The 23,527-nt window shown below is 36.8% G+C and overlaps 1 protein-coding gene across 3 annotated transcripts in view; it reads right to left on the bottom strand.

Annotated features, from left to right (window-relative positions):
- UNC79 (unc-79 homolog, NALCN channel complex subunit) overlaps positions 1 to 3,240 on the bottom strand; it is a 202,209-nt gene extending 198,969 nt beyond the window's left edge. For 2 of the 3 annotated variants that reach the window (XM_064292905.1, XM_064292906.1), the window contains exon 1: positions 3,138 to 3,240. In XM_064292905.1, coding sequence (XP_064148975.1) covers positions 3,138 to 3,225 — 88 coding nt within the window. In that variant the 5' untranslated portion in view covers positions 3,226 to 3,240. The remainder of the gene's footprint in view (positions 1 to 3,137) is intronic. The other variant, XM_064292907.1, reaches the window with a different exon arrangement.
- Between the last annotated feature and the right edge of the window lie 20,287 nt (positions 3,241 to 23,527).

Here is a 23,527-nt window from a genome sequence, read left to right as displayed (position 1 = left end):
GGCCAATTAAGTCATACTATTGCTTATTTTTTTTTAAAAAAAAAAAAAGTTTTTTTGTTATTGCTTATAGGTCAATGAGAAGATCTAAATGACCCCTTATTTCTCCTGAAGGTAAGTAACTTTTTGAGGAAATTGAAGTTGGAAAAGAAACTGGATGAGGCTACACTGTCCAGGATACCACGAAGTCCAAATCCTTCAAAAAGAAGGGTCTCTAACTGGTATAAATGTTCAGCTTTATTATTATTCTTAAACTAATGCAGCCTACATTAATGAATACTCATTGCACTCAGCTTTTTCTCTTCTCTACCAAAGCATCATCTTCCAAACATCCATATTTCAATACAGTCCACAAATCACAGATCTTTTACTGGAAAAAGAGAAGTTTCCAGAGTGAAATGCAAATTATTTTTTCAATTACTAGTAATTCCTTAATATAATTTTTATAAACAAAGCATTTTACACATATGAAATAGAAAGTATATCTTATTTACAAAAGGAGTTAGAAACGGTAAAGGAAATTTTTACCATAAATAAAATGTATTTTGTTCTGAAGAACCTCAAAAGGAGTTATTTGCAAATAATTGCATATGACTTGGTTTATTGACAAAGATGACATGAAGGACATAGCTGATATACATGCAGATCTCTTAATTTGAAGGAGCTGCAACACCTCATTAGATCACTTCAAAGTTTTGGACTTCATTTTCAGGTCCTTAATGATACAATCATTTAACACCTGAATAACTGACAGTGTTTTACATTGGGAACACCACCCCAAAGAGATAAAAGCCTTTCTGTCTTAATGACTTCCTTTATCAATACTCAAGAATGCAACATGCTTTATCCTAACCATTAATTAATCCTGAAATAAAAAATATTCTGGAAGAACTTAAATGTTCTTCCTTTGCTTTGGCCAGAATTTCTAGACATTGAAACAACTACCAAAAATGAGTACAACGTGGATACAATAGACAGACACATACTATCACATCAACCCATTATAACATGATGAATCTGGAACCAGACTCCCTCTGTCTTTGCGTCTGTGTCTTTATAGCTACCTTGTGAAGTAACAAGTACAAAAAAAAAAAACCACGTGTAATTTGATAAAATTTGGTTTTAAAGGTTGGAACTACAATTTATTGTCAAAGATTTAAAGATGACAAAGATTGCCTACTTTTGAACGACCAACACAGTAATGAGAAATAGAAAAAGTCAGAGCTAAGAGACTAAAACTAGAGCAACAAAATAAACAAATGAACCAGATCAACTCCCAGGTTAGAAGAAGATATGTGCCTCTTACATAAAAGAAGATTGATGTTATTAAACCTAGAATTATTAAGCCAAAAATTACCTTAGAGAATGAACATGTTTCCAAACCCCTCCTTTGTATTTACAAAAAAAAAAAAAAGAGTCCAGAGACATGAAGTGACCTGTTCATACCTTGAAATGAACTCGAAGTTACAAACACTAAAATTCACACAAATTTTGTAAACTCAACATTTTGTTCTCCTCTGTTGCCAAGGGCCACTACAAGGCATGTTTGGGCATTTATTTTCTAATTAAGTAGAAATTAATAATCAAGTGTGAAGAAACAGATTTCCAGACATTTCAGTACTTTATCAGTCTAAAGTACAACTTCAGAGGCCTTCTAGACGTACCTCTCCCAAAATTACTTACTCTTAGAAAATAGGGATACGTTCAATTAGATTCGTTATTAGAAAGATGGACCTCACCTGTTATTCTTTAAAAAAAAGTATTTCCCTGCCTAAACTTAACAGTTAACATAACTTATAAAAACACATGACCACAATTCTGAGAATGTATCCATAAACAAGTACTTGTCAGCAAGGCCACACAGAAGAAAAAGAAGAGCATGATCAAACAGTCTATCATTTGAACAGCGTAATCAGTCTGCTGAGTCCCTTCAGTCTCTATAGAACATAGGCAGAAGTCATTCTATGCTTAAATGCATGAAAATTACAATTCCATAGCTGAAATTAAACTTGACCGTTAAAGAAGTAAATGTAGCTCAAAAGGTACACATTTACCAACTGTTATTACAAAGAAACAACTTTAATAAGATTTTAAGTAGATAAACGGTAAAAATGATCTCGAGGAATGAACGGGGCCAACGAAGGTATTTTTACAGAACAAGAGTTGAGGCAGAGAGAAGTCAATTAACACTTATTGAACACCAAGCATTGTGTTAACACCTTACCCATGTTCTGGGTTAATCATCTTAATTATCACAACAAGCCCATGAAGAAACTATTATTAATATTTTTCTTTTATAAGTAAGAAATAGAAAGGTTAAATAACTTGTCTAAGACTACACAGCCAGCAAGTCTCAGGGCTATAATATGAATCTCACGCTGTCTGATCCCGTCATCTTTCCTGGCTATTCACTGAAACATGATTGATTCATAATCTATTTTTAAAATAATTTAGAAGGATTTTTGATCAACCTTTTTTTCTCTTTGCTGTCATGCTTGGAAACACCTGCAGAATGAAGTCTATAAAAGGGAAATAAAATTCCAATCAGTTCCATGTTTATAATAGCACCTTGCACAGGAATTGTAGGCTTTAACCTCTTTCCAAGTGTTTTTATAAACTTTTACTAACTTATCATCACAACATCTCGGTGAGGGAAAGCTGGTGCTATCATCATTTTGCAGATGAGATTTCAATTACGTGAGCTGCTCAATGTCACACTGAAAGTTAGGGACAGAGTAGGGATTCATGCCACTTTTTCCATCACACCCTAGTACCTTTAGATGCAAAAAGTAAGAATTTCTACATCTGAGGCAACGCTCTCTCCACCTTTTTTTTTAAGTGGCAAAAGACATCATAATTTATACATAGGAAATACAGACTGTGCCTGAATGTGTTCTTTCTTCCTGTTCTATAAAATCAAACCATGTGAATAAAACAGCTTGTAAGGTGATATCGCCTTTCATTTCTTTGATTTTCACTGTAATATGCATACTGCAATGACTGAATTTAAATCATAGCATATGTGCATAACAAGTGATTCCATTATAATCTTGAAAATCTAGAGAGCCTATAACAGCAAAAGCAATTTCCATTACTACAATACACAAAAATAACCTAGGATTAGGGAAAATTGAACTTACATATAGCCATTGGTAGAAAAGATGTGCTAAGATATTCAATAATATCCTTGTGCAGAAATGGAGGAAAGGTAGCTAACGTTGATATCATCGTGTAGGGCAAAGTACTCAGAATATCATCACTGAGAAAGGGTAGCAAACATGTAGTTGTATAAAATATTGACTGTCCAAGATCTAAAAAAAAAAAATTGAGTAATCAGTCACTGAACATTTTACCACAAGCAAAATATGTTAATTTTAGATTTTAGATGTTTATGAGTGGTTTAAACTATCGTAAGCATCTACTCCTCCCATCCTATTAAGAGTTCTGCAACATACTGCTTAGTCTAGCATACTATGTATGCAGCAGTTGCTCAATAAATGACTGATGAATACATTAATATAAATCCCTATTACATAGCTTTTCTTCAACACCTTATCAATTTTCAGTAATGTTTTGTATTCATATAGCTCCTTGGCTTCATAAATTCAAAGCACTTTCCATGTGATCATGAATCTTTCAATCCCCCTAGCATTCTTACCCCCACTACATTTCACATAAGGAACTGAGGCCCCCCCCCCCCAAAAAAAACGCTAAATTATTTGCCCACTAGATTTTTAGAAAGTCAAGGCAGGACTGGAAATACAACCAGGCTCTCTGTGCTCTTTCGTTCTGTTGTACCCAGGGTCGCTATGACTCAGAACTGATCCGATGGCACCTGACAGCAGCATTTCTGCTCCATCAACAAGACCACAGTGTTCCAATAACTGGAGATGGGGCCATGGGGTGATTGCCAGCACAGCAGTAGAGTCAGGATAAGCCAGAAAAACGGAACTGTAAACTGATCCCATGTGGCCCTGCACCACCTCATGATGATCTTTCTGTCAACATTTTTTCAATGTGGAGCATAACAGCGCCCACCTCATTTTATTAGCATTGTTAGGAGGTTTAAATGAGATAAATGTCAAGGGCTTAGCATAGTACAAAATGTGCGCTCCACGAATATTAGCCATTATTGTTAATGTTATCACTGTTACTAGTATTATTACCTGCACATGGAGTAAAAATAGAGGACATGCAAAAAAAAAAAGTAATTATTTTAGTTTTAGAATACAATTAGACCAAATCCTGTTGCACTGTATATTTTGATTTTTCTCCACCTCGATGTATATAGGTCCTAAGCCAAGACTTGACAATAAAGACTTAGATCATTTTCATATCCTTTATAACAGAAAATGGTGAGACTCATGTTTGTTTTGCAGCAGATTTGCCTTCTTAGTGTTATTTTGATTCCCAGTGTTATTTCTGATTGTCTTTAAAGTTGACCGCCATCTCTCAACAGGCACCCTAACTGCCAACGGAGAGGACGTGGCCACATTGCTCCGTGGGCAGCGAGGGTAAAGTCAACCTGGTGCTCACACTGACAAAGTGGAAAATTCACAGATGCCTTACTAAGAATTAGCTGAGGCTGTGCCTAGAAGGTGCTTCATCACTTTCTGCATTACCTGATCCTTTTAGCCTAATTACAGACCATTAGCAATGAAAGGGACCTGAGAGCCCTCCGAGAGTAGTTTTCACATAAGGAAATGGAGGCTTAGAGAGGGGAAGTGATTGTCTGAGACGACCTGAGTGTTCGCAGTTAAACTGCGGCAGGCACACTGCCTGATTCTCTTCCCTCTACGCCACACTGACTGCAGTGTGAGGATGCAGCCTCTAGCTATAGTGCAGTCGTTCTCAAGCTCAGTGTGCAGGAGGCCTTGTTGAAAATTCAGGTCCTCAGGGTCCACCCCTTGGTGGTCTTTATTCAGAATTCCTGGGATGGGAACCAGAATTCCAACTTAGCAAGCTCCCTAGGCGGTACTGATGTTCTTCAGACCACACCTAGAGAAGGAACAATTCCAAAGGATGGTATAGTGAGTCTTTTCCTATCTTCTAACCTCTATTATATAGAACGCAGTACATAGATAACCAAAAACCAAACCAAACCCATTGCCGTCCAGTCGATTCTGACTCATAGCGACCCTAAAGGGCAGAGTAGAACTGCCCGCAAGGGGCTTCCAAGGAGCGCCTGGTGGATTTGAACTGCTGACCTTTTGGTTAGCAGCCGTAGCTTTTAACTGCTGCACCACCAGAGTTTTTGCAGAATAGTTGTACGTATAAAAGAAAAATATAAATCATCCTCCTGAATTGTCATAACTTACACACAAATTGGAATTAAATAGGTTGCGACCAACCAAATGGAATGGCTTTATCTTAAACAAGGGGCTTTGAAGACAGGACCGCTCCCCTGATGCAGTGGGCCACCCTAGGATCAGGCTCATCCAAAGAAAAGGTGGGTGTTTCGTCACTGCCAAGCTTAGGGCCACAGTAAACTCTGGCAGCCTTCTTTTCAAAGATTTATCTCATTAAGCTCTGAGCCGGAATAGGAGCACAATAAAAGTGGCTAGGGTTAAGATGCTACAGAATTATACACTAATGACTTCACAAATTTCTACAGTACTTTTTTATTCATTATAACACAGAATTACAAATATAAGGAAAAAAAACTAATAATCATTATTTCATCATTTTTATGAAAGTAGATTTCTTTAAAAAAAATTTTTAATTAGGAACACATTGTACTAGATAAATCATTAAGCATTGCCTTAGAAGAGTTAGCTGTAACTACAAGGCAAATGACCCCACCACGCACCCATTCCCCAAAATTCCAATTTTTCTATCCAGTAAAATTTTGGTTATCATACTTCTAGGGACCAAATTATCAGTACTTTAAAGTTAAGCCGCTAACGTTTAAAAAGTATGTTTTCTGCAAAAAAAAAACAAAAATTCCTTTTCTTACTGTATGGTTATCTATTTGAGCCTCTCAAAAACAATAACGGGTAGTTAAGCAGTAGATATTAATTATACTCCTTTTTTCTTAAGGGCTGAAGGATTTGGTAAGCAAGAAAGACCATGGAAATCGACTAAAGACACATGGTAGAAAGCCTGAAGAATTAAGAAAAGAACCATGCTCTAAGTGGCCTCTCCAAGGTACCACTAACACTGGAGAGAGACCATAGCACTGTACCACTTGGCTGACACTTTGCAATAACGATTGATTGTTGGTTAAATTTGGATTTCTTAAAAATCTCGTCTCATCTAACCTCCTGAAGTCAGGAAAAAGGAATCCCAGCAAAATTCAGTGATTCGCCCAAAGTCACAGAACTAGTCACTGAATTAGAGCCCGTTCCTCAAGCTCTGCCTCTTCCATTTTCTGGGGGGAGGGAGGGTAAACTTTAAAATCTTAGTCCCCAAATTAGAATCTAAACAAGAGTCCACATGCTAAGCAGATCCTGCTGGGGGTGGGGAGTAATTTCTTGTTGCATTCTTCCTCCTTTTTCCGCCTTGTTCTCGCCAACACAAGCCCACTTGGATAACATCCCCCTGGCAATGAAACAGCAAAAATGATAGGCTGGGAAACACCATAATTACGGCTCAGTCTAAGAAAAGCTGTAGCCACCCAAAGACCTTTCAAGCGACTTACTACAACAACAGCCTCCAAGCCCTGCGTTCAGCTTCCGTAAATATACATGTATTTTTTTTATCATAGGTTTCAAACAGATGCTCACCGTGTTGGCCATGCTGTAGTAAAGGAACTAGATCCAGGAGAGTCACCAAAGTCACGTAGAGGCCTTGATAGTCCAAAGAAGGGTAGTCTGACAACTGAGCATCACGACTTTGCGGGCCGCGTTCAGAGGGAGCATCTCGCAGGACGCTGTAAAGGAGGGAGCGAGTAACAGTAGGGTTGATGGAACTGACCTGCGGTCTTAGAGATGGGGTGAGTGGGAATGGCACAGGAAAAAGACACATGGTCATGGGCACTGTCAAATTGGAGGCATCTTGGTTTTCCTTCTTCCCTGTGCGGGACAAAATGCTGTTGGGGGGACAAAGAAAAAAAAGAGACAACAAAGACACAAAGAACAGCACATTACATTGAAATGACACTCTAAAACAAATAATAAAACACCAGATACACCCCACATAAGATGCAATAGCCACACCAGCAGTGTCTACCGATCTCGTATTGGTCACGTAGCTTCGTGCTCAGAGATACCAATAATACAGGGTTTATTTTGTGGAAGTTTCATTGCATCTCATGTGTTATCTGGTTAATAAGGAGCAAAAATATAAAAATGCATGTTTCAGTGCCAAGCCCATGTTTTACAGTTTATCAGTTTGGTGAAGGAGAGATTTCCTGGAAGGAAAAACAACGACTTTGTCTAATTAGAAAGAGTTTTTATTCCTAATTTAATGGAGCTTTCAAAAGAAAATATGATTTCAGCAGGACTGTCTTAATCAGGCAAACAAAAACTTGCAAAAAATAGGTATGGCACTTGCAGAAACATGTTTTAGCAAAGAATAAACATGTGTGTTTATTAAGAAAGTCTTAAAAATCACATGTTTATTGCATCAAAATAATGTCTATATGTATATTATGATACTGTTTCACGACATTCTGTCAGTATCATTTGAGATAATGAAGTTTAAACAGGCATATGAATTTAGAAATAATACATATTTCTAAAATGTTAGCTAAACTACATTGGAAAAGCTATAAAATAATATATAGTAGATGGTCTGTAGCATATGTTTGTGAACTAATGGTAATGGTTATTTATGTGTGTTGTTTAATTTTGCATGTGGGGGAGGAAACATTTTAATTTATGAATACAAACAGTGGTTTATTAAATAGTTACCTTCAACATTCTAAGAGCTAAGCAAGCAGTATCTGTCATACAGCTACCCATCGTACAGTATGCTCTCATATGTTACTGCTGCTACTTACGTTAGTATTCAACAAAACTCACTACAAGCTAAAGGAAAGATAATTTAGAAAGTTGGAAAAAAAAAAGGTTTAGTGGGAATAAAAATAAATTCTAAAAATAAATTGGTTTTCGTTTAGCCTTAATTTTTCAATAAAAACCTTCCCGTAAAAGTGATAAAGCAGAAAAGTTTAGTTAAAAACGGAAGAATTACTGCTTAGCCAAATGTTTAGGTTTTTTTTTTCTAATCAGCTTACACTATTTATCATTAAAGACAATAACTCTACATCATAATTATAATATCTGCTGCACTTACAAAGTGTTTTTATATAGTACACTTATATGTTAATCAAAACAGATAACAATTTATAAATGCTTCTTTACATAAAAATAACCTTGTTTTATACGTACTCTATGTACATCAAACATTACTAAGTTCTTAGTTAGTGATATTACATTTACAGTTTTACAGTGGCGTGAAGAATTGGTTAGTGTCAGCATGCTTGCTATGTTGAGTTTACATTTATTTTTATTTACTCTTACTGCAAAATATGTTACAATGTAAAAAAAAATGACTACATGCTTTTTTTTATCCATGTGCCTAATTTACCTCGATTTCCTTTGTCTTCTGCTACCCAATGTCCAGGGAAAAACAATTGATAATAATAAAAATAATTTCAGAATAGTTATGTAATACTTCTTGGCAATAAATAATATAAGATTTAGTGTTTTTTTTTTTTTTTTTTTTTACTTTTAAAGGGATTTAATTTACCTTTTTTGGTGTGTGATGTACTTGACTTTGTAAGCTTATACTTTACAATGGGATAACATCCGCATTCCAGTTACCTCTGCCTGCCTACGTCTATTATAAATACCATCAGATTTTCCATCAGACTTTATGCTTTTCTCATAAAACTCAATTACTCTTAAAATACCATCTTTAAATGTTACATTCTTAATAAGATCAGTCACCAAAAACTACTTTAATCCTGTAGGATTCTATGCCACTGAAAATTCCTTTAGAATCACAATGGATAAAAGTCAGATAAACGTCACGCCAGAATAGCCTACGGCCAGCATCTTTTCAAAATTATAAGATGTGGGTCTTGTAGACGTGATATAAGAACAACATTTTGCCTTGAAGAATAAAATTAACTGCATATCATAAATGAATGCTACCCTTTAAATTACGTACAGTGCCCTTACCAAATTTTTCCTTGGTGGGGGAAATATAGCACATGATTTTTTCTAAAATATACATTAGTATTTTTCCAACGTTTTATATAATTTCAGAAGTGCTAATCAAATTCACTTTGGAGACTCGCCTTTGATATTTTTCCCTTCCTGAATACGTGGGGCTCCCAAATGAGAGCAGCATCCACTTCATACATGCAGGGAGGGAAGAATATCAGCACTGGACAGTAAAATGGCTCTCTCGCTTGCCTTTAGATTTAATAATTAGGTGAGGTTGAGAAAGAATGGCTGAACATGAGCTTCCGTGAAACCAGTTTTAAATTACCATTCATGTTTGAATGTAAGGAAATGTTTTCATTTGTGGAAAAACTTAAGACGGGCTTATGAATAAATGTACAATGCATTGTGATTTTATGATGTTTTGTGAAGTTTATTCAGAAAAAAAGAAAATTATTTCCCCAACCAAACTGTCTAACTTGGGTAGGATAAAACCATTTTCCCCATCTGAAATTCTTTCCCAGAGGTCCGAAGACCAAAACAAAAAGAGTATTAGGAATGCCCTGCTCAGAAGAGTTAGACCCAGCAGCCAACTTGTCACCTTTCCTTTTTCCCTCATGAGATCCTCTTTAGGAAGCATTTACTTCTTCTGCCAAAAGTATGGAGAGGAGAGGACCTCTGGGAGTGTGGGGAAAGATGAGAAGTTGCCCTGAGGTATTTATAGCACAGAAAATTAATGCTGACATAAACTTTCTGTAAGATTATGGATTTGACATTTGAATGGAAGCTACACACTGAACAAAATTTACTTGATTATGCAGTGCTCTAATGCTACTCCATGAGCCTCAGATCAATAAACTGAAGGTGTGTATATCCTTCCTAAGCAATTAGAAGTTACAATTCAATTAAGATTATTGAGCTGAGACTGGAATCCCTTTTAAAAACATATTAAACTTTTTCTAAAGAGTTAGTAGCAAGCAGCTTTCCCCAAACTTAATGGTGTTTTTAAAATGTTTTATGGTTAGCAGCCTGAATGGCTCCAGAAGAGAGATCTGGAAAGAAAGATCCATAGAAGGAAGACTGGGAACCTTTAAATGTTCTACCAAGTAAAAGCCGAGACCCTTAAAGAAGACCATGTGAAATATGGCCACGGGATGCTTCTCACATCAAATGAACAAACTCCAAGACAGGAATGAGAGAGGATTAAACTAGACGATCCTTGTAGTTGCTTATAATGCTAAAATCAAACAAAACACTCTGAAGTTGTGTGTAAACTGTGTTCATTGCTAAACATAGGTCTCAGCTAAATTAAAATGAATACAACTCAGCACTCAGATGAAATTTCACCCAGGACCCCAGGTCACTGCTAGATTAAGTAAGTACTTCAGAAGGGTTCCTGCATCTAATGGAGGATTGAACTAAAGTCAATTCAATTCAACAAGCATTTACTGATCCCCTTCTCTTCTCTATGCCAGACACTACTCTAGGCTCAAGGGCTGCCAAAGCTACCACACAGGACTTGCCTTCCACGAACCTAGAGTTTCAGGAACCTCTAACGACTCTAATATGAGTCTATTGTGAGTGAAGTGCACATGTGTGGACTCTTTGACTGCTGAATAGTCATTTATGATACATATAATCTTTCCACTAAGGAGCCCTGGCGGTGCAACGGTTAAGAGCTCTGCTGCTAACCAAAACGTCAGAGGTTCAAACCCACCAGCCTCTCCACAGGAGAAAAGACCTGGTGATCCGCTTCTGTAAAGATTTAAAAAAAAAAAAAAAAATGCTATCGATTACAGCCTAGGAAACCCTATGGGGAAGTTCTACTCTGTCCTATAGGGTCACTGTGAGTCGGCATCAACTGAAAGCACACAACAACAATCTCTCCACTCCTGTGGACTAAATTAACTGCAGTTAAACACCTTGTGTGTGTGTGTGTATGTCTGTGTCCCAGTTCATTATAGTCTGTCAGCTCTGCCCTGGCCACCATCTATAACTAATCGCTGAGTGGGAGATAGAGCTAAAACATCTGAGAATTGAAATGCTGCCCACATCATCTCAGATACTGCTTAATGTAACTTTCCAAAAGATGGCACATTTTTGTCCTAAGCATTCTCTTTCTTCCCTTAATCTCAAAGAGGGCTGAAACTACTCTATGCATTCACAAGCAATGCCATTCTCCCCAATCGTCAAACCAAGTTTGATTAAGAAGCGTGCCTGTAATATGATAAACAGTAATACTAAGGAAAAGCTGCTAAAGTAAAAGGAAGAAATGATGAAGTAAAAGAACTGAAGAGAAGTTTTCAAATGGCAGCTTCAGAAGACAAAGTACTATAATGACATGTGCAAAGAGCTGGAGATAGAAAACCAAAAGGGAAGAATGCTTGGTGTTTCTCAAGCTGAGAGAACTGAAGAAAAAATTCAAGCCTTGAGTTTCAATAGTGAAGGATTCTATGGGGAAAATATTAAACGACACAGGCAGCATTAAAAGACGGAAGGAATACACAGAGTCATTATACCAAAAAGAATCAGTCGATATTCAGCCGTTTCAAGAGGTAAGCATATGATCAGGAACTGATGGTGCTGAAGGAAGAAGTCCAAGCTGCACTGAAGGCACTGGCGAAAAACAAGGCTCCAGGAATTGACGGAGTATCTACCGAGATGTTTCAACAAACAGATGCAGCACTGGAAGCGCTCACTAGTCTATGCCAAGAAATATGGAAGACAGCTTCCTGGCCAACTGACTGGAAGAGATCCATATTTATGCCTATTCCTGAGAAAGGTGATCCAACCGAATGCAGAAATTATCAAACAATATCATTAATATCACACACAAGTAAAATTTTGCTGAACATCATTCAAAAGCAGCTGCAGCAGTATATTGACACGGAACTGCCAGAAATTCAGGCCAGATTCAGAAGGGGACGTGCAACCAGGGATATCATTGCTGATGTCAGATGGATCCTGGCCAAAAGCAGAGAATACCAGAAGGATGTTTACCTGTGTTTTATTGACCATGCAAAGGCATTCAACTGTGTGGATCATAACAAATTATGGTTAACGTTGCAAAGAATGAGAATTCCAGAACACTCAACTGTGCTCATGAAGAAACTGTACGTAGATCAAGAGGCAGTTGTTTGGTCAGAACAAGGGGATACTGCGTGGTTTAAACTCAGGAAAGGTGTGTGTCAGGGTTGTATCTTTTCACCATACCGATTCAATTTGTACGCTGAGCAAATAATACGACTGTATGAAGAAGAACGGGGCATCAAGAATGCAGGAAGATGCACTAACAACCTGCGTTATGGAGATGACACAACTTTGTTTGCTGAAAGTGAAGAGGACTTGAAGCAGTTACTGATAAGATCAAAGACCACAGACTTCAGTAAGGATTACACCTCAACATAAAGAAAACAAAAATCCTCACAACTGGGGCAATAAGCCACATCATGATAAATGGAGATTGAAGTTGTCAAGGATTTCACTGTGCTTGGATCCAAAATCAACACCCAAGGAAGCAGCAGTCAAGAAATCAAAAGCTGAATTGCTTTGGGTAAATCTGCTGCAAAGGAAGTCTAGTGTTGAAAAGTAAAATGTCACCTTGAAGACTAAGGTGCACCTGACCCAAGCCATGGTATTTTCAATCGTGTCATATGTATGTGAAAGCTGGACAATGAATAAGGAAGACCAAAGAAGAGTTGATGCCTTTGAATTGTGGTGTTGGCGAAGAACATTGAATATACCATGGACTGCCAAAAGAATGAACGAACCTGTCTTGGAAGAAGTGCAACTAGGGTGCTCCTTAGAACCAAGGATGGCGAGAGTGCGTCTTACATACTTTGGACATGTTGTCAGGAGGAATCAGTCCCTGGAGAAGGATATGATGCCTGGTAAAGTAAAGGGTCCGCAGAAAAGAGGAAGACCCTCAACAAGATGGATTGACACAGTGGCTGCAACAATGGGCTCAATCATAACGATTGTGAGGATGGAGCAGGACCGGGCAGTGTTTTGTTCTGTGGTATACAGGGTGGGTATGAGTCAGAACTGACTCAATGGCACCTAACAACAACGACAACAAGGAAAAGCAGTATAGCATAATTATTGGGAACATTTGCTCTGGATTAAGACTAACAGGATTAAATCCTGGTTCTACCACCTATTAGATATGTAATTTTGGACAACTTATTCAACCACTCTATGCCTTTTTTTTTTTTATGCCTTAGTTTTCATTGTCCGTAAAATGGGTATAATAGTACACTTATCTCATAGAATTGTTATGAGGGATTAAATGATATGATATATATAAAATGCTTACAACACTGCTTGACACATGTATTTACTATTATGATAATATAATACTGTTATAATAATTATAGCTATTGTTAGTATTACCATTAGTAGTTGTTGTCGATGTTGTCTCCCTTTGAAAATGGACTCAGCTAAACTGCATACAATCTTCTCCAACAGGCCACTTTAACAAACCACATTTAACCACCGTTAAAATGCTATCATCCATGACCATATTCCAAGGATCCATTGCTGAAGAAAATGAAATCTTCGTGTCTTCCAAACATGGCTTTACTATCCTGAATTTCTTAACTTTTTGGCACAACGACTAAGACCTGAACAACAAGCTCCAAAGTGCCAACTAGGATGTCACAGTTTCTTTGCAAATGGAATTCACAATTTGCTTCCAGCTGAAAAGTGTCTCTCACTTTGAGAACTTTCAGAATTTGTGACAAAGGAAAGAGCTTCCCTCTGAGAATCCTGATCTCAAATTCAAGAGAATTCTCTTGAGAACAGAATCAGATGCCTTGATTTAAAAATTTATCTGATTATACCATGAAAACTGGGCTAATGATTCCACTGCAATTGAAGAGGACGGAAAATGTCCTTTTAGAGGATCCTAAATTTACTGTGTGAGTAAAAAATCTATGAATCTGATAAACAAGATCCCTTTAATACAGAATACAGACAGTAACGAGTCTAATGAAAGAAAAGATATTCCAAAGAATAGCAAGGAAATAGAGATGGCCCATCTGCGGAAGATTAGTACCTTCTTTCCAGAAAGCATTCAGTCAGCCTGTGGGAAAGCCTAAACCACTGGAAAAATCCAATGCCACTATGGTCACTCCTGAATTTGTGTTCTTTTCCTAATAATATCTATTTTATGAAACTTTTGCTGTTGTATAGCTAAAAGAAACAGTAAATTCAATTCTATGTTTCCAAAATCAGATTTGAGATGAGAAGATCATGGTAATGGAAGAGACCAAGCCTCAGAATTTAATGGAAAGTGAGATGTTCCTACTTTGATATTATTTCCCACAACAACTCAGGCTTCACTTGAAAGGCTCGTCTTTGTCTGCTGCTTTTCCAAACAGGAAGTGTGAAGCAGATAGGTCCCTCCTCTCTTTGGGAAATATAAAGAGTTCCCACGTCTTTAGGTTCCTCATTCTCCACAGAGCTTCAATATTAATTGTAAAGCACGTAACACGTGAAGTGTTACGCCAATTAAAATGAATTGTTATTACCATAGATTATACTTCAAGAAATACTAGTATCGAAACTAAAATCTACATAATTGTGATTTTCTGGAAGACCAAAACTGTTTCCTAGTCTTAATTTTAAAGGCAAGGTACATTCTCCTTTTAACCTCACTCTATATTAGTGCCATATAACTTTCATCATTTTATAAATCTATTGAAAAGGCATTCAGTTAAGGAAAGCAGGCAAAAGCCAAGCAACCCACTTATTTCCATGAGGCCTTCCAGCTGATCTGCTATATACACCCAGAGGACTGGAGTCCATACTCTTCTGGCAGAGCACTAGAAAGCTTCAGGCCCTTCAAAATGTTCTGTTCAATAAAAATTTAGGTCCCGATAAATTCAGCAGTACTACCTAATAATTCTTTCAAAGTAGAGGATATTTTAAAGCTTACCTTAATAAGGTCTGAGAAAAGTATTTCAGGGTGTTTGCAATATCTGTTCCTGAAGGTACAGGATAAATGTTGTGAAGGACCCGGTTATGATATTCCTGCAAGTACCGGATCTTGGAAGCAACTAGATAAAAGCAAAACAAGAAAAGAAGGATCATCTTGTAATATGTATTAGGCATACAGTTATTTTTTTAATGATCAGATATTGGACTTTACTAATTATTTCTAATGTAAATTTTTACTAGAATTCCATGATAGAATTATAAAATACTTTGAATTTCGTATCACTATACTCAGCCCACAAAACTATTCTCAGTTATCTGGCTTAATATCCTATTCACAAATTACTCATTACCTTTTCTTATCACTGAGGAAAGCAGCACTCCAAATGGTTTTATAATCATTCCCAAGTTAGCTTGCTATTAGCAAAATAACAATAGATATAAATCTCTGCCACCAGAGAATTATCTTTAATATTGGTTAACTAAAACTGAAGAAGAAAACTCAAAGGTCTTTCAGTAACATTAAAAATACTAAAAAATAGGGAGTCCATTGCACAACATCATCAGTTGCGACCAGATTTTTAACTCAGTAAGTGATCGTGGAAGTACATTTTAGTTAATGCTTGAACTGTAAGAATATGTTAAGAGCACATTAACCTCGTGAGTATTAAATAAGAATACAATGACTATGTGGTCATAAAAATATTTTTTAAAAATGAGTGTCACATTTTTCTTCCAAAGGATTTCAGAAATTAGGCAACTTCTTAATAGCTCTCTGAGCTTGGCTGCCCAGATCTTCTCAAGATTCAGGAGGGACTAGATAGATTCATTTACCCTCCTACACCTACCTCCGGTCACCAGCATTGTCCACATTCCTGACCTGACTCTGGACCTGGCTGTAGTGAATGGGTCAGTTCTAGTCATTCCTCTTTGCAAATTCCAAGGAGCCATGATGATCAACTTCTCTCTGGTCTCCTCTTCCATAGAGTTCTCAATACTGTCCATTTGTCCTTTCAATCTTTAAGGCTACCAAGAGAGCCTCTTGGGTGGTATGGCTCACTGTCAGCAGTTAACAGAAGACATATCAAGTCCTGGAGAAGCAAGGCCTTGCTGTTCCCAATATCCAATGGAAATAAGGCCCTGGATGAACTCTAACTGAAATTCTGGCTTATGCAACTTTAATAAAGTCAAAATGCTTCTGACAGGGGTGGGACATAGAATCACAGTATGTTGAAATATCAGAACTGGAAGATCTTAGAGACCTTTTCCAATAAACACTTCATTTTAAAGATGGAGAAAATGAGGCACACAGGTAATTAACGGCAGAACTAGGACTAGAACTTAGATCTCCTAACTCCCAATCCAGTGTTCTTTCCATTATGACGTACTCTCAGAATAGGATTCTGAAACGAAGTCAATACGTATGTAGCAGGTTTTTATTCCATGACATCAACGCCAGTGGTAATTTTCTGCTGTTATTAAATTAATCATTGATCCTAAATCCTACATATACCATTTCTCAGATTTGCCTTTTCTCCCTTTTACTACCTGTACTATACTCATAATATGTTTGGCATTTATCAAAAAAAAAAAATTGCAGATTGCAGATAATAATACCTTTAGTTTGTACAGTACATCAGCTCGGAAGAAAGCAACAAGTTTATATCCATTGTCTCAATTAACCCCATAATACGTGTTTGGTTGTAAATAACTTTTTTCCTGAGATAAGATATAAATAGGTGATGTTTAAACTGTTTTAATTCTATCATCTACTAAAATCCATTTTCTTCTCAGTGTTTTTGACCTGCTGTTCTTCTTTTTTAAAAAAATAAAAAATTACATTACAGAGAACCCCATATTAATACATAGTTTCAAGTCTGAAATATTTGAGATATTTGGTAGGCCAGCATATGCTTCCTGCCCATCCACCATCACAAAAATGCTTCATTACTGTGACTTTTCTCAAGCTTTAATATTCAGGAGGTTTCTGTAGAGTATTTTGGGAATACCATTCATCATTCTACCACCTAAAAAAGAAGTTGATGATCGTGCAGGGTCTGTACAATAAGCTCAAATGAAGAGAAAAGTCCTGGATCTCCCAACTAAGACGGCTCGCTCATAATTAAGGAGCTACAAAATTGTCACTACACAAAGACAGCAGGAATTAAAAAATGTTTGTGGAATGAATGAGTGATATTTTTATACTTCCAGTAAAATGCAGCAATAGCTCTTTTCAATGGGTATCCAAGCATGCAAAGGAAAGCAGAGTCTAGAGTCACTCCCTTCTTTGAGATATTTTAATATTTTACAAACTGCACATTTCATTGGCTTTGTTTATTTACTTACCTCTTTTTCTTTTTTTTTTTTTCTATACCAGGTTATAAATTTCTTGAAGGCAGAAACTGTATCTTACCTCTTTTCCCAAACCTAACACACTGCCTGGTACTCAATGATAGGATAAATAAACAAATGAATTAATACTTTAATCACAGCACTTAACATTTGGGATATATATATACATATATACACATATGTACACATATACATATACATATATATGCGTGTGTGTGTGTGTACACACACATAAACACAATAATTGATGAGTGAAGATAGGGGAAAAAGGAAGAAATAAAGAAAGGAAAGAAAGGAAGAAAGACAGTGATAAGTAGTCAGAAAACACAGTTTGCAGAAAAGGTTGGAAGGAATGTTCACGCTGATCCACGCATTTTGGTGAATGCAGCAAAATCTCAGCAGTCGTGGATTTACCTTGCGTGATTTTAACTACTTGAGAGCAGCCAGAAAAGTCCCTGACATATAGTGAACTGTAATTGTGCTGAGGGTGTGAATATAACTCATGTACAATTCAACCTTGTACACGGGAAATGGCTGTTCGGTTAATAAACTTGATGGGATCAACCAGCAGCCTTATCGCAGGACAGAGTTCTTGTTCTTTACTCCCCCAGATAGTGAATATGGCTTCAGAGACTCAGATAATTGGGCGGGATGGATATAAACAAATGATCTCCAACCTCAACTGACCGTAAGGCCACATTTCTCTTTTAAGCTCCCACTTCCAAGCACTTTAATCACTGTTTCATCCCTTCTCCTCAAAACTCATCCACACCCACCCCTTTCCTAACACTTTAAGAAGATAGAAGCCATCTATGAGAAATCTTCTAAGAGTACAAATAAGAGTTAACAGCATAAGATCTGAATCAAATAGTTCTGAATTAAGATCTTGGCTCTATCTCTACAGAACTCCAGTTTCCTCATCTGTAAAATGGGAATAATCATAATACCAGCCACATACAGCTACTAGGAATAAATCGCTTATTATCTAAATCATTCAGCAGAGTACCTAGTACATACTCAACACATAAAAACCCGTACCAAACCCCTTGCCATCGAGTCGATTCTGACTCATAGCAACCCTACAGAACTGAGTAGAACTGCCCCGTAGGGTTTCCAAGGAGCTGCTGGTGGATTCGAACTGCCGACCTTTTGGTTAGCAGCCAAGTTCTTAACAACTGTGCCACCAGGGCTCATATATAGTATCGAAAACCTATCTGCACCTCCTTTGCTTTTCTTACCAAATGCCAATCCCACCACGGTGCTCTCCATCCATCAGTTGTCTCTCCTACATCGACCTCCCTCCTTACTAAATCATTTCCATCAGCATTAAAACATATTCTAGAATCTCCCTTGATTAAAAAAACTCTTCCTTGATTTTATATTCCACTCCATCTACTACTGGTCTCTTTCTTCACAGTCAAGAGCACTGAAAGTGTTGTACACATACTCTCACCTCTTCCTCACTTCCTATTCATTTTTCTACTCATTGCATTCTGGTTTCCACCTCCACCACTGCACTGAATCTGCTTTTTCTAAGATCATCAAGAACTTCCATGTTGCCAATCCAGTTGTTTTACTAGACCTATCAGTGCATTCCTCCTTCTGGAAACTCTCCCTCCTTGGCTTCCCTGACAGCATATCCCACTCAACATGCTTTGCCAATTCCTCCCCCATTACTTGATGCTTAAATGTTAAAATTCCTTGGTGCTCAGCCCTATACTCTCTTATCCTCTCTCTATATATTCTCTCCACTGGCAATCTCGTCCATCCACAGGACTTTCAGTACTATCTGTATGCCAACTGCTCTTGAAAGTATATTTATACCCCAGCTGGATATCTCTTCTGGGTAACCAAAAACCAAACTCATTGCTTTCAAGTGGATTCTGATTCATGGCAACCCTACAGGACAGAGCAGAACTACCCCACAGGGTTTCCAAGGGGAGCCCGGTGGATTCGAACCACCGACCTTTTCGTTAGCAGCTGTAGCTCTTGACCACTATGCCACCAGGGCTTTCTTCTGAGTAACAGGCTTCACGTATTCAATTTCTCCACCTGGATATCTTATAGCTCTCTCAAAGTAAACACGTCTAAGGCATATTTACTTCCGCAAAATAGAAATCTACTCCACCTGCTGTGTAATTCACCGAGTCACTCAAGCAAAGTATTCTAAAAATCAGCCTTGACCCCTTCTGTTCCCTCTTCCTCACTCCCCTAATCCAATCTATAACGAAGTCTTTTCGACGGTATCACCAAAATATGTATCTCCAAACTCTCCTCTGTTCTTTATCTTCACTGTCATTACACAACACCATCTCTCCTAATTGACTCTAAAGTCTCCCAACTTGTCTTTCTGGTTTTCTCTTCTCTTTCCAGTTCGTTCTCCACAGAGAAGCTAGAAATATCTTTTTCAAAATATAAACTGTGTCATGCCATCCCCTGCTTAAAATCCTTCAGCGGCTGCCCATTGTCCTCAGAATAAAATCCCAAATCCTTAACACAGCATCCAAGGATGCCTACATTTCCAGCCTCATGTCATACCATGAGAGTCAGGTACTCTGACTCTTGGTTGGTACTTTGAACACAAAAAGCTTTTTTTTTTTTTTTGCCTTAGAACCTTTATACGTGCTTAGGATGCCTTTTTCCTCCACTTTTTGTCTAACTCATACCCAGACTTCAGGGCCGAGTTTAAATGTCATTTCCTCATAGAAGTCTTTCCTGACTTGCTAATTTAAATTGATTCCCTACTTCTAACTCCAATTTTTCTTTGTCCTAATACCCTATTCTTTTCTTTTATAGTAGTTAGCACAATTTGTAATTATACATGTATTTCAGAGATTACTTACTATCTCTCCAAGTGGACAGTAAGCTCTAAGAATCATGTCTCTTGTTTATAACTGTGTATCCCCAGTGACCACTGGGTACTGAATTTACTGAGTTCCTAGCAGAATGAAAGGAAAAGAGGGAGTGGGGAGGAAGAGGTGTCTTTTTGCAGTGATTAAAATTTTGTTTCTTTATGAAAATAGCCAGCAAAGCCAACTGTTAAACCTGTAATAAAAATAAAGGAAAAAAAGGGAGTCTAAGAAAATGGTGGGAGTCCCTGAGCAGCGCAAACGGTTAATGTGTTGAGCTGCAAACCGGAAGGCTGGAAGTTCAGTCCACTCAGAAACACTTCAGAAAAAAACCCTGACAATCTACTTCCAAAAAATCAGTCATTGAAAACGCTATGGAGCACGGTTCTACTCTGACTCCATAACAACTGGTCAGAAAGTGATGATTTTTATCTAAGCGTACCCATTGTGACAAGTCGATTCCGACTCATAGCCGACCCTACAGAACAGAGTGGAACTGCCCCCATAGGGTTTCCCAGGATGTACGGAATCTTTACAGAAGCAGATTGCCACATTTTTCTCCCGCACAGCAGCTGGTGGGTCCAAACCACTGACCTTTCTGTTAACAGCCAAGCACTTAACCACTGTACCACCAGGGTTCCTTTATCTAGGCATACATAAATTAAATCGTTGCACTCTGGTATTTCACTACCCATCCTATCCCTACCATTTCTTAATAGTTTTCAGAGAATGAGCCACAAAAACAAAATTCAGCCATTCATTTTAGGTATAGATATAAAAATAACAAAATTAATCTTAAAGCATTAAATCTTAAGCTATGTCACTAAATATTTTAATAGTGACTCATTCTTATCCTTTAATTTAAGTATATATGCTCATTATAATAAAAGTAAAAATTGCAGATAAGTACAATAAGGAAAATAAAAATCCCCTAAAGGCTCACTACTCAGAGACAGTCATAGTTAACATTTTGGTGACTTACATGTATAGAAAATTTTCTCTACATAAATATATATTTATAGTTATTATATTTATAAACATGTACACATGTATACTGAATATATATTGTATATAGTTTGAGAGTGTGCTTTTCTCACTTTCTATCTCAGAGATACATTTCTATATTATTGTTTTAATGGTTTTACAGTTTTCCATTATGTAAACAAATCGTAATTTACTTTATCGATCCTCTACTTGTGAGACTTTGAGTTATTTTTCACTACTCTATTACAATGCTGAAAAAATTCTTTTAAATATGTGCACACATCTTTAATTATTTCCATAGAATAAAGTTTTAGTCACAGAGTACCTGAGGCAAATGGGAAATGCTGGTTTTAAAGCTCTTGATAAGAATTAAGAAATTGCCATCCAGATAGTACCTATTTACATACCAGCAGCATATATATCATTAAGAGTGAATAATAGCACTGTTTCTTGAATACCCTGCCAGGTACCACATTATTTTTAATCTTCACGGAACTTTGCAAGGTAATTATTATCACTCCCATTTAAAGTTGAATAAACCAAAGCTCAAAAAAAGTGACTTGCCCCAAGCACAAAGCTCCTAAGTGTTAGAACTGGTAGTTTAACTGGCTCTAAACCATGCGTCTCCACCAGACCTCATTGTTCTTTAATTATTTTTAGTGAACTAATAATATTCAGCCAAATGAATATTCCATAAAATATTAATATTTCTCCTGTTGTTTGACATTTAGGTTAAGTCCAATTTTTCATTAAGTAACACTGTAAGAAACAAATGAAATATTGGACTAAACCTGTTTTTTTTTTTTTTTTTAGAAAACACAAAACAAAAATATGCTTAATTCACCAGTCCCACCCTTTTCTTCTTGAAACATCAAATCTCTTCAATCCTTCAAGGCCCGTCTTAAGAGTCACACCTTTTATGAAACCTTCTAATGGACTCTAGACAATGGCAATATATCCTTTCGCTGCCAACTCAGCACTTATTATCAGCATCACAAGTTGTGTCACTTCATCATGACAATTTATCACTGAATTATAAACTGTCCTAGAAGGTTCTAAAGAAGTTCCATGTCTGCAAATCTAGTTTCCCTAACAAGACCTTAAGACCCTTGCAGATCTTCTATTTCATTTGGAACTCCCTTGAAATTTGTCACAACGCTAAGTACGTAGCAGATAACAATAACATGTGGCTAAAATGAACTGAGAGTTTAAGATAGCAACCACCTTACACACCTATTGGTTTCTTTAAGAACTCTAAAATCATTTACACAAATAATTTCCAAATAAAATCTGCTTGTATGTCGTATCAGTAATGTAGTACTCTTTTTCATTTTTTATCTTCCTCTCATCTCTCATTCCAATATAGTTCCAAATACTCATTTCATTTGATATACAGTCCAAAGATTTTTATAGGTTCTTCATTATCATTTCCAGTATTGACTCATTTTTTCTTCTTCACATAAGCCATTCTGATTTTACTTTTCATAACTTGGTCCTCAGACATGCTGAGTAAGTGTCATCAAGTGATCAGGGTGTCCTGCAGAGAATTCTGGGATAGAGCGTGAGTTCCTCCCTCCAGCTTGGTGTGACCTCAAGCAAATCATTTAATATCTCTGAGCCTCAGTAGTTTTTGTTTGTTTGACTGGTTGGTTTTGTTCTGTTATTGTCAAATAAGAAATTAAAGTTAATACTTCTCCTACATTCTTTGCAAATTTTGGTTATCAATGTTGTAAATTTGATAGCATATGTCCTAATTCCATCTTATTTTTTATTGGTTTCTTTTTCCACTACTTAAAATCTAACTGTTCATGGATTTGCTGTCATTATCCCCATTTAAACTATTCATATCCTTTTTGGTCTAACCTTTCACTGAGAAATGATAGACATAAATAAAGAGTAATTGGACTTACAGCACAATTTTGGATTGTTATAAATATTCATTACATGTTTTAAGCAAAAATTATGCGTGGTACCTTTTTAATTTCTTCTCTTGATTAGAAGATCAGTAAGGAATACAGACATCCTTCTTAATAACCGCTCCCTATCTGTCTTTATTCACTATTTTTGCATCTCTTAAAATATATTCATGTCCAGTAAATTCTATTTCATAGTCTTATTTGTTCTATCTTCAAATTATCTCTAAAACAGTGACATCACCTTAATTCAAGCCTGCACAACTTTTTCCTAGATTATTGCTTTGATATCCAGATTGATTTGCTTCCAATTCTTCTTCCCACATGGCATCCAGAATGATCTTTCTAAAATATAAATCTTCCTCATTTCCTGCTGGTTGAAATC

The sequence above is a fragment of the Loxodonta africana genome, chromosome 10 (genome assembly GCF_030014295.1).
Source record: "Loxodonta africana isolate mLoxAfr1 chromosome 10, mLoxAfr1.hap2, whole genome shotgun sequence".
In the NCBI taxonomy this organism is placed as follows: domain Eukaryota; kingdom Metazoa; phylum Chordata; class Mammalia; order Proboscidea; family Elephantidae; genus Loxodonta; species Loxodonta africana.
This window is presented reverse-complemented; position numbering and strand designations above follow the sequence as displayed.